The sequence below is a fragment of the Pelmatolapia mariae genome, linkage group LG16_19 (assembly GCF_036321145.2).
Source record: "Pelmatolapia mariae isolate MD_Pm_ZW linkage group LG16_19, Pm_UMD_F_2, whole genome shotgun sequence".
Lineage (NCBI taxonomy): Eukaryota > Metazoa > Chordata > Actinopteri > Cichliformes > Cichlidae > Pelmatolapia > Pelmatolapia mariae.
Window position 1 is genome coordinate 3,276,560 of NC_086241.1, and position 12,289 is coordinate 3,288,848.

General features: G+C 42.0%; 1 protein-coding gene across 2 annotated transcripts in view; it reads left to right on the top strand.

The window, feature by feature from the left end:
• The window catches only part of ramp1 (receptor activity modifying protein 1), a 64,129-nt gene extending 52,251 nt beyond the window's left edge, over positions 1-11,878 (top strand). For both annotated transcript variants that reach the window (XM_063498449.1, XM_063498450.1), the window contains exon 3: positions 10,279-11,878. In XM_063498449.1, coding sequence (XP_063354519.1) covers positions 10,279-10,534 — 256 coding nt within the window. In that variant the 3' untranslated portion in view covers positions 10,535-11,878. The remainder of the gene's footprint in view (positions 1-10,278) is intronic.
• The last annotated feature ends 411 nt before the right edge of the window (positions 11,879-12,289 follow it).

The window sequence follows — 12,289 nt, forward strand, 5'->3', positions numbered from 1 at the left end:
TATATATATTTTATTTATCTTGTTTCTCAACTTGTGTCTCTCCATCCCAACCTGTTTCATATCGATATATTCAGGATTTTCAGCAGTACTCGGCAGATGGGGGAACCCTGAAGGACGACAGAGCAGTGTAGTGTACGGAAATGACTCACTCACATCATCATTTTTGTTGTGAGCTTTAGTAGATTTGTCTCTTTGTGTACAGGCTGCAATCAGTTGACATTTACTTTGTAGATTTAAAACATAATTATATATAATTTTTGGCAAATATATCATAGTTCAGCCTTGAAAGGGTTAAATTTCCAGTCTGTGAACTGTTACACAAAAATCCTTTAAAAATGCAGTAACTGAAGCTTTGATTAGCTTTTTATATTTTTGGGGTTCAAACTGCACAAAACTGTGTTTGATGATGTTTGGTGAGCTGTGTGGAACGCAGGACTTACAGTAACTGCCACTGAAAAAGCAAACAATCCCAAACATCCACTTTAATCCCAGGTTATACTGCATGTGTGTGTTTTAGCTTAATGTTACTGTAATGCAGTGTTGAACTGGACCTGAGGCGTAAGCTGTGTGTGAACACATGCATCATCGGCAGGTTTCATGCTTGTTTGCAATAATTCTTTGGGTTTTTGTATCTTGACTTCACAGAGTGCAGTGACCACATTGTAGCATCTGACTTTGTTTATGTGTCCAAATCCAGCAGTGATGTCTGAACTTCTGCACACACACATGTGTGTCTTTATATCCTTGTGGGGACATCTCATTGACATATTGCTTTCCCTAGCCGCTTACCCTAACACTAACCATCAAAGATTCATTCCTAACCCTGACCCTTACCCTAAACCCTCACCATAACGTAACTGTTACCCTGACACTAAAACCACATTTGGAGTCACATAAATGCCTTTACACTCGTGAGGACGGGGATTTTGTCCCCATAACAGCTGTTGGTCCCCACAAGTGTAGTAAACGTCCAACGTTTGGTCCCCACAAAGATTTATAAACGTACTACACACACGCGCGTGCAAATGTTAACTCACAGACTTTCACGCAAACAGAGCTGACAGAGTAAATTTATACTTGAGCAGAAAACATACACAAGTACAAACACAAATGCAGCGAGTCTATCTACACACGCACACACAAACGCACGCAGACACACAAATGCACACACACACACGTCAAAAATAAACATCCTCACACACTCAAAGCTCCATCTGTTCACCCCATGATATGATGTTTGATTTGAAATGTATACGACGGGTGAGAGAAAAGAAAAGTGAAAAATATATATAATCTGAGGGGGAAACCATGTGACGGCATGTGCGTATTTCAGGTGCCAAAAGCAACAGAAAACGCTGCACTACCAGAACAAAGCACACCTTTCAAATGTTGCTAAATATTTATCACTTTTCCTCTTGGGAGGGAAAGAAATTACACACAGAGGAGGAAGACGCTGGAGGTCCAGAAAATAACAAAGTAGGAAGAAAAAGTAGGACATTTTGTCAGATGTCCTTGTAGAGTGTTTGACTTGTTTTCTTTGGATTTCTTTGGTTTGGATGGATTTCTTCCGTTTTGCTCTGAGATAATATCTCCAAGAATTCATAGCAGGAATATTTTCAACAATGAGTGTGAGTGATGAGGAGGTTTTTCTGGTTTGACAGCTGAGTCCTTTCCCGAGATTATACAGTTTGAGGTCCTCATAGATTTGTATCTGTGTGTAAAACCTTTAATTTCCCCGTCCTCAGCTTCAGCTGTAGCTCTTTGATGCTTGTCATCCCAGTTTTTCTTCAAGGGATCTCTTATATCTTATCAGATGTGACCGTGGCGCTGTTGATCAAGACTGTTACAGCAGCGTGCTCTTTTTGTTTGATCTCCTCACAACACAACGGCATCTCTGCCGGTCGACTAACTCGTCTCCACAAAATGGAAGTGAAACAGATGATAAACACTCCCTGAATATAAATAATTAAAAACGTAGTAACGGCCTGACTCTGATGATCAGAGATAAACTCATTCTTGCCTTTATTAACATCTTTGCCCACAAACGACATCTGAATACTTTCATAATTAAGAGTGATTAGGGTTGTATAAGGGCAGGAGTCAGAACGGTGTCTTATTTGAAGCCACTTTATTAGGTACACTGTTTTCCCTTTAGAACTGCATTTATTCTTTGTGGCACATGGTTCAGAGATTTTGGTTCACACTGACATGATGCTGCAGATTCGTCAGCTGCACGCCCATAATGCGAATATCTTTATCCACCACATCCCAAAGGGCCTCTAATGGATTGGGATCTGGTGACTGTGGAGCCCATTTGAGTGTAGTGAACTCAACGTTCAAGTAGTTTGTGTTGATTTGAGCTTTGTGACTTGGTGCGTTGTCCTGCTGGAAGCAGCCATCAGGAGGTGGAGTCTGAATGATGCTCAGTTGGTACTAAGAGGCCCAAAGAGTGCCAAGAAAAGATTCCCCACACTATTACACCAACACCAACGGCCTGAACATCTGCTGGATGGATCCATTCATGCTGTTTACACCAAATTATGATCCTACCATCAGAATCAGACCAAGAAACATATTTCCAAACCTGTGATGTCCGATTTAGGTGAGCAGGTCCAAGCTGCAGCCTCAGTTTCCAGATCCTCGCTGACAGGAGTGGCAACTGGTGTGGTCTTCTGCTGCTCATTAAATCACCTTCTTTCCTATTCTGATCTTCACCATGCCTACATGCATAAATGCACTGAGTTGCTGCCATCTGATTGTCTTTTTAGATATGCTGCATGGCAACAAAGTGTCCATTGAGCATGTTTGGATAATTTAGTGCTAATAAAATTTATGATTTCTTAGTGCAGTGGTTTTGACAAGTGACCGAGCCTCAGTTCATTCCCAGGAGGAGACAAAATCCCTCTGGAGCTGCATCAGGAGGAGCATCAAGCATTTAGACAAATGTCCCAAATCCTGCGGTGGTGACGCGTTCATAAGCGAGCAGCTGAATGCAGCTTTCTTTAGAGTTTATAAAATTGTTTGTGAGGAGTCGACTTTCACATGAGGGATGTGTCATCGTTTTAATACAGCTGCAGTGGTGTGGGCTGATACTTCCTGTTATAGTTTAAGGGCTGAACACTGCACAGGGTTTCATAATATTTTCTTCAGCAGTTATTAGGCCAAATCTTTTGTCCTGATGATTGCAGTTTAAGCAGGAAGAATATGGCATTCCCATTACAAAGTAATACCAGGGAAGTGCCTTTCTACAGATTTGATTGGCCGACCCATTCATCATGTGGCTCGGTGATGAGAAGCGAGTTGATTTGCAGCCAAGGTTTAGCCAGATTCAGTTATTTTTTCTCCCCGCTGTGCCGACACACCTACTGCCGGCCGGACTCGCTTCAGACATGAAAAACGGAGCTGCTTTTCTTTCATGCGTGGTTACAGTCGACCTGAACTAACAGCAGTGGGACTCCAGGGACGCTCGCCACTCTGATTGTAATTTCATAGAGCGGTTTAATGCCACTAAATATAAACTACTCCTAAATATAATATAACTCGGAGGTCATGGGGAGTGCAACATTATACAGGAAACCAAGGGTATATTTTTTACTTTAACTGGATTTCCCAAGTGACATTTTCAGTTTGAGATAAAAATAAAAAAAAGAAAGTCAGCAGAGAATAAAAGAGCGTTTCTGCAGGAAGCATCACCCCTCCCCTTACCTCACGCTGTGAGACTGAGGGGAGGTTTTCCCTGGATTGTGTCATTATTTTGTCACTATTTTTTTTAATAATCCATCTAGATCTGCACCACCAACAAGTCTCCTCAGCTAATAATTAATTTTCCACTGACAGCATGATTTCCATGGTCGAGATAACGATGTTTGTTGTTCCAGTTACTGTGAATAACTCAACATGACAGCAGAGTCCCTCACAAAACACAAGCGTGCAGTGCGCCGTTATTTTTTCATAAACGCCCCATCAATCTGCCGCCGTACCTGGACATTTTGCCAGCCTGACTCCTCATATTCCAGTCAGCAGAATAAAGGACCAGTTTTGAGCCAGCAAGTCACCGGAGCAGCGTCTCTGTGTGTTATTTTTACTTATTCATCATCTTTGGTTTTATTTATTCACACTGCTCTTCTGTCAGCGGATCAAACTAGTTGAAACAGCAGAGTCGTGTCTAATTCAGCCGCCCTCATGGTTTAAAAGCCTGACCCTCCGTCTGCATCTTGTGTCCTTCGCCTTTTCTCCACCTTTCCCTGCATGTGGTTCACAGATGGTCGGTGGCGGGATGTTTCAGAGAATACGATTCTGTATACCGAAGCAGGTTACATAAGCACAAGCTGTGAAATTATTGTACATTTAGACATATTTTTCCAATCTCACACCGTTTTGTTATAAGTGAGATTGGATACATCGTCTGTCTCTCTCTCTGTCTCACACATTCTGGGGATCCAAATGGATCAAATGAATTTAAAAAACCACTTGAGGTTTGACCATGCATACTTTAATTTATGCTGATGAACTAAACAACTGGCTTGTTTTATACACCAACACACCAACACCTACACAGTGCGGATCAAAGTGAAATATCTAGATGTGCAGTGCTTCGTTTGTGTTCCACATAAACCCCTTACTGATGTGTAGGGAGGATAAAAAGTTGCATAACGTTTGGCAAAGGAAGCAAAGTCGTATCTGCAGGATTGTGCTTGTGGCAGTGCTGCGGAGGGAGCGCATGCTCGAGGCGTCACAAAGAATTAAAGGTTGTTGATAACCTACATAAGCTGATTTCTCTGCCTCGGAAACCCGTGTTTGAAATTTGTTGTTACAGAAACTAAATGACAATATTAACGAATTCAGTTTTTGCTGATAGGCGTGTCGACTAAGCTCCGGTCTCATCATTTGTTTGTCTTAGACAACAACAAATAAAATGTGACAACCTTTTCTGAACTCCATTTTCTCTTTTATCCACCTCCCCACATTTGACTTCAGAGAATACTTTAACCTTTAAAGAAAAATGCCGCCTGTACAAGCTTAGCATGTGATTACTGCCAATTGTAAAGCGGTTTTAAATAGCAGCTAGAGCGAGAGGCTTCGTTGCTGTTTGTAATAGCAAGCCTTGCATGAAGCTATCTTAATTCTTTGTTTAAATGAGGCAAACCACCTCTGTAAACCTTCTCCTCTCAGTCCTGGGATATATGCTGAAATGGAAAATTGAATTCGAGGAAGCGGACTATTTTTGTGTTTCCTAATATCTGAGTAAACTCGATACCCTCACATTGGTTAAGCTCTGTGTTGAAAAACTCTTACATGCATATTTCAGAGCTTACATTTTTGGGTTGAATTTAAATGTGTAATTCACTGTAAGCAAGGACCAGGACGAGAGGCCCTCAGCTCTGTGTCTCCGTACTTAGACTGCTCTTAATCCAGAGCTCTTAAGAATACAGTTTAGTAACTGAATATGATTTATTGAGAATTAAATTAAGCTACTTGCTAATTACACACTGACGACCCAGCAGAACAGAATCCCAGCAGTGGTGGTGAAGATGAACATGGAGGCTTGGATGGAGCTCTGAGTGAGCAGGTGAGGTGGAGATGAGGAGGAGGTAAAGCACACAGGCTGATTGGCTCGCAGAAAGTGGGCAAGAAAATGAAAGTGACGTAAAGAAAAGATTAGCAGCTGAACACCAAGGAAGCAGAAGGATGAGAGATTGCACATCTTCCATGTTGAACTCACACATAAGCTTTATTTAAAGCAGACCAGGGTTGGTCACCAAAATTTACCAAAAAAGGTTAGAGTGAAAGTAAAAGCAAGCTTGGTTAGGAGCCCCTAACTAGTGTTACTGTATAAGGAAAATACAAAAGTTTCAGTCACTGAAAGGAAAGAAACTCACAGTACTTATTGGACTGACTATTATTACAATGAACCAAAAGGTAATCCATAATATTTGCTATATAATCGCATTAAGAATGACCTGACACACAGGTGACCAGTTCAGTTCAGTTAAATTCAATTTTATTTATATAGCAGCAGTTGCCTTAAGGCACTTTATACTGTAAAGATCCTACAAAAATACAGAATCGAACAGCACCTATGAGCAAGCACTTTGGCGACAGTGCGAAGGAAAAACTCCCTTTGAACAGGAAGAAACCTCCGGCAGAACCAGGCTCAGGGAGGGGCGGGGCCATCTGCTGCGACCCGTTAGGGTGAGAGAAGGAAGACAGGATAAAGACACACTTTGGAAGAGAGACAGAGATTAATATTAACTAATGGTTAAATGCAGAGAGGTGTATAAATACACAGTGAGTGCAGGAGAAACAGTGCATCATGGGCTGCTCCCAACAGGGCAACTGCAGCATAACTAAGGGAGGATTCAGGGTCACCTGGTCCAGCCCTAACTATATGCTTTAGCAAAAAGGAAAGTTTGAAGCCTAATCTTGAAAGTAGAGATAGTGTCTGTCTCCTGAACCCAAACTGGAAGCTGGTTCCACAGAAGAGGGGCCTGAAAACTGAAGGCTCTGCCTCCCATTCTACTTTTAAATACTCTAGGAACAACAAGTAAGCCTGCAGTGTGAGAGCGAAGTGCTCTAATAGGGTGATATGGTACTACAAGGTCATTAAGATAAGATGGGGCCTGATTATTTAAGACATGTGAGGAGCAGGATTTTGAATTCTGGATTTAACAGGAAGCCAATACAGGAGAAATCTGCTCTCTCTTTCTAGTCCCTGTCAGGACTCTTGCTGCAGCATTTTGGATTAACTGAAGGCTTTTCAGGGAGTTTTTAGGACATCCTGATAATAATGAATTACAGTAGTCCAGCCTGGAAGTAATAAATGCATGAACTAGTTTTTCAGTGTCACTCTGAGACAGTTTTTTACAGGTATTGCACAAAAGTAATATATATTGAGAGAAAGTTGCCCATGTTAATATACAACGCATAACTTAGTACAATCTTAATACAGTTCAAAATACAATTGAAATTGATGTATAGTTGTGAATAAAGGGGACATGGCGATATTTTAACTTTGGCCTCACAGACTTTAACTTTGTAGTCAACCTCAAGTGGCCGTCTAGGGAACTGCAGTTTTGGTCACTCCTACAAGAAAACAGAGAGGCTCCTAAGCTGCTCCCTTGTACACAATGTTTGATTTTGTACACAAGATAACCCCCCCCCCCCCACCCCCACCCCCACCCCCCGAGGACTTTGTGTCTCCTTTTAGAACTGAACCAGAGATCTTTCAGTCATAAGGCAAACATGTAAAGCAAACACTAGTTTGGGGTCATGCCCACATTGGCTTCAGTCATCAGACAATCTGATTTTGTAGACTGCTCCTGACTGCACCATGTTTTTCTGTGCTTCTTAGCCCATTCTGTCTTTTCTTCCTCTTGAGTTGGAAAACATTTAATCTTCAATAGAAGCATAAATGTGTTCAAAGCACCTTGCAAAACTTACCTTGCACTTACCCTATTAGAGCAGTTTGAAATGTCACAACCTGTATGCCGAGTTTAGATAGTGCTGAAACTGAAATAGTATACCATCTACTTTCAAAGTGCAGTGTGTATAGCAGCCAAATGGCCTCCTGACACACAGGCTGAATCACTCTTTTCTCTGTTGCATAAGATTTTATAATCAAATGAAATGGTGCCTAACAGAAATTACACCGAGAGCTGCATTTAGCAGCCTGCTAAAGCGCGTACATGCAAACACACATGCTCCATACTGTCGGGTTTAATTTGACGCTAACCTCAGCGACGCGGGGTGAACTGGTAACCACCTCTATCCCTGTGTGTGCGCTGCGCCTGCCTCGACTCTGTTGTGCTTTCTTTCGCTCAGTGACTCATAAGCATCCCCTAAAACCCCAGTGCTCATTAGGCCAGCAGCAGGACCAATGTTCTTTTTTTTAATCTCTGCTGCAAATGATTTGTAGGACTTCAAGGAAACAGTCGAGGAAGGAGGTACACACCCATACAAAGTGAACTTGCTACCTACAGCAGCACACAGTGCTTTGTAGTGCTGGTGCCGTGCCAAGCTGCCCTGAGCTGTTTGCATCTGCAAACCTTCCACAAATAAGACCTCGTGTTGGGGCTGCATCGTCAAAAGCGCTCCAACATTAAACTAACACGTTAAAAACAGAGAGCACATATCCAGTACTTGACACGCTGATTAGAAGTAGCGATCCATCCACAGAAAATCATCATCTAACCTTTTAATTCCCCGCAGAGCTGTAAGCGCATTTAAGCCTCTTTCTTGTTTTATGGTCTGCAACCTTACTCTTTTAGTTTAGTCTCAGAGGTCTCATTAACCAAATTTCTTGCCGCAGCCGACAGCTGTTTTCAGCAAAACCCTCAGATAAAGCTGCTGCACACTACCCGCCCAGCATGAAATGGCAATAACAGTGAGCGACTAGTTAGTGAACAAAGTGGAATAGTAAGCTGCCGCACGTTTCCCTCAGGAGGCGGCGAAAAGACAGAACTAAAAGGAGAATAAAGTGGAAGGTGGCCTGAAACGGGACTCTGGGTGAATGCTAATGTTGGCTAAATGTGCAAACACAAATATTATGGTTTGGTTCATAGATGAGTGGAAAAAGTTACTTTATGAGATAATGCCACAGAGTTTGGCTTTTTCACAGCGCTGAGGGGTCAAAGGTGGAGCAGGTGGAGCATTAAAAGCGAGCTGTTTATTGTGGCTGATGGTAAAAGGCAAAACACAAAAAGGGAAACTGAGAACTATAAATAAAACCAAAACTTGGAGAACATGTAGAAAAAACCGAGGCAGGAAGAACAGACTGACACTGGAGAGTGTCTCACACACAGCTGAACCAAAACACAGAAGATGAGACAAGGGAAGCAAAACTAAATGCGACTTTCAAAGTAAAACAAGAAGTGCAATAATTAAACAGGAAGCACAAAGACACATGAATGAAGTAACTACAGGAGACCTGACTCCCGAGACTAAATACAGCAAGAGGTTGTTTTTATATTTTTTTACATGCTAAAGTGATAGAAGTAGACAGGAACATTTAAAGATGTTAGCCTGTGCTTTCTATTTTTTTGATTGTAAGAAAAAAAATGATCAGACATGTTTTTCTGCACTAACACAAGCCGCACCTGTAAAGATGTTCCCCAAACCAGCTTCTGACAGGAGGCTCTCCTGAGTGCTAGCATACCATTAGATAATTGCATTAGCTTGCCGGGTTGAAGGTTATCTTGTAAAAATGCCTGGCACAGAAACCAGCACATCTTATCTGTGTAAATTCCCCACAGTGTGGAAGGTGGTCCTAGATGTGGTTTCAGAAGCGTAATGGATTTGGAATCAGAGCAGCCCGCACAGAACCAGCGCTGTGCCGTTTAACGGGCTCCTTTATTTACACAAAGATGTGGGGAGGCCGGCCGCGTCAGTACGGCTGCTTGCACAAAGAGACAGAACAGCTTTGTACTTGATATGACAACCTCCTTCTACCCTAGAAAATGTCCCAGAATCACTCCTGAGTAAAAACACTCTTAACTATCAGTCTGGGCTGTCTAGCCATCCTGTCTCCTCGCCAAGGGCATCGCCATCCTCAGATGTCTCCAGGCCTTGCACAAATGATTATGGATGAAACATACTGGATTAAATCAACTATAGAAAATTAATTTGAATCACATAGTAAATTATAGTAGTCAATAATAATAAATCATAAAGGTAAATTAATATATAAAACTTTTCATTAAAAACATTCCAATATAAAAGTTTGATTTTTCTTCTCCATCCATCCATTTTCTTCCACTTATCCAAAAGAGGGCTGGAGCCTCATCCAGCTGTCGTAGGGTGATTTAGAATCGCCAGCTAACCCCAGAATTAACCTGACTGTGTATGGATTTTGGTTAACTGGTGATTCTTTAACTGGGAGGAATTGTGGGAGGAAGCCGGAGTACTCAGGCAGGCACAGAGAGACCCCAGACTGGAGTCAAACCCAGGGCGTTCTTGCTGTGAAGTGATGGTGCTAACCACCGCAAAGCCATGCCACCCATTTTTTTCCTTCTCATTCTTTATAAAAGCTGGTAACAGCTGCTGTTAGCTAAACGAATTAACTTGACGCAGCCAATAAAATCTACACGCAGCAGCTATCACCTTAGCAAGGAAACTGGGCGCTAGCTTGGCTACAGATGATCGGGATCTGCCTTTGCCCGAAGTTCATGATTGAAGTTTGAGTGTTGACAGGATGTAGCGACACTTCCGGTTGGGTAAGTGTATAGCGAGTTTGTTCTGCATCTCACTTTGCTGCCTTCTCTTTTTTGTTTTGTCCTGCAGGCTCTACGAGGAGCTGACAAACTGCACGTACTTGGTAGCGCTGAAGATGGACTGCTTCTGGCCCAACCGGCTGGTGGATGAGTTCTTCATCCGGGTCCACAGGCACTACTTTCACGACTGCTCTCTGACCGGACGGCTTCCCATGGACCCTCCCAACCGCATCCTGGGTCCGTTTATTGTCGTGCCCATCCTGGTCACCCTTCTCATGACGGCGCTGGTGGTGTGGAGGAGCAAGCGCAGTGAGGGGATTGTGTAGGAAAGAGGCGGTTCCCAAGACTCAAGACAAGAGGTGCTTTCTGTCACGCCACTCTCACCTTCAGTGACCAAAGAATCTCTTCTCCTGAGTGTCAGTGTCTGGGTAAAACACAAAGGACCAGAATCGCTATATCATGGACCCAGAAGAGGAAATAAATGAGACTAAAAACCATATACTACTTCAGTGATGCTTCATTGTATCCACACCAGAGTGAAGGCTTTACAGCTCCTGCTCCTTCCACATGGATTGAAGTCATTTCTTTAGTTTACAGAGCACAAAGGTCACCTCCATCGGACCAGAACAGGAAACGGCTAAAAGGACATCGTAAACACAAAAATCTCTTTGCTGAGAGAAATTGCTTGCAAATCATTTTTGGATCTGATGCTAATCAATTTACACACATGCGCACACACACACACACACACACACACACACACACGCGCGAACATGAATTTTACAACTATTCTTGGAAACCATGAGCATCACCTCACACATCAACAGAGACTCAAATGACGAGGATACAGCAGGAGACAAAGTTTAGACTTCTGTTAGGGAACCCAGGGAAATGAACTGTGTGTGTGTGTGTATGCGGCATACCATAAATATATACACTATATACAATGTGAAATTGTCTTTGTAACATAACCGAGACAACAAATTATAGGTCAATACATTTATTTCTGTCAGATGTTAAATTTTGTGATTTCTTGTAGTCGCTTTAACAGACATGTGTATTATATTTATATATAATATACAGTTTATTAATCATGAATATGCTAAAGCAACACAATTAAGAGCAGAGACATCCTGACTCATATGTCAGGACTGCATCTCTGTCTTTCTTCGCTTGCAGGGGTTGAGGACTTTGATGATGTTGTGTTTTGCAGCTTCCATCATGGATTAAAAAAAACGAAAACAAGAGCAAAGACTTGCAAACTCACAGTGGAAAACTCACAGTTCTAACTACACAGAGAACATAAAGCAGTGGGTTAAGTTAGCCAACAAACACCCCTGCCAAATGTTGCCATAGCCTAAAGCAGAGTTTGTGTATCGTGAACCTTAGGCTTCAATCGATTCATGATCTCCCAGTGTGGCAGAGTGTGCCGTGCAATCTGTTTCTTCATTGATATTTCCGAATGCTCTCTTCCCTTTATAGATTCATTGACCTGTCAGAAACACACCCACACTTTCCCGACACGATCTTTTCTTGTTGCTTGTGCCAAAAGTTCTTGGAAAAATAAAGGGCGGTGCTTCCTGTGGAATGTCTAATTTTCTGTTGGAGTGACTTCTGTTGACTGGTTTTAAATATCTATGTCCAAGAAGCAAAGTTCAATAAAACGTCTGCTTAATGTGTCTAATACGCTTGGGAGTTGCACTTGTGTTTCTTATGAGATGTAAATAGTGCAAAATGCTCCTGGATGTGTTAAATATTAATCATGAATCCAGCATTAATATATGCAGGCCTTAGTGCACCATGCTGAGTCATAATGAATGCACTTGGTTCAAGCATGTGTCATTTGCTGAAGTATGAAATGTGAAAAAGGAAAAACTGTTAAATAATGTATAAACAAAGCAAGAAGCTCCTGTTTATATAGAAAAGACTGTTCTTCACTCAGTAATTACTGATAAATGTAGCAATTAAATCTCATCAAGATCTTGTTTTCACACGAAACCACTGGGGAAAACATAAAATGAGCCTGTGAAGATGCCAGATATGACTTATTTGTATTGGTGCTCTCACAGGTGCATGCTTGA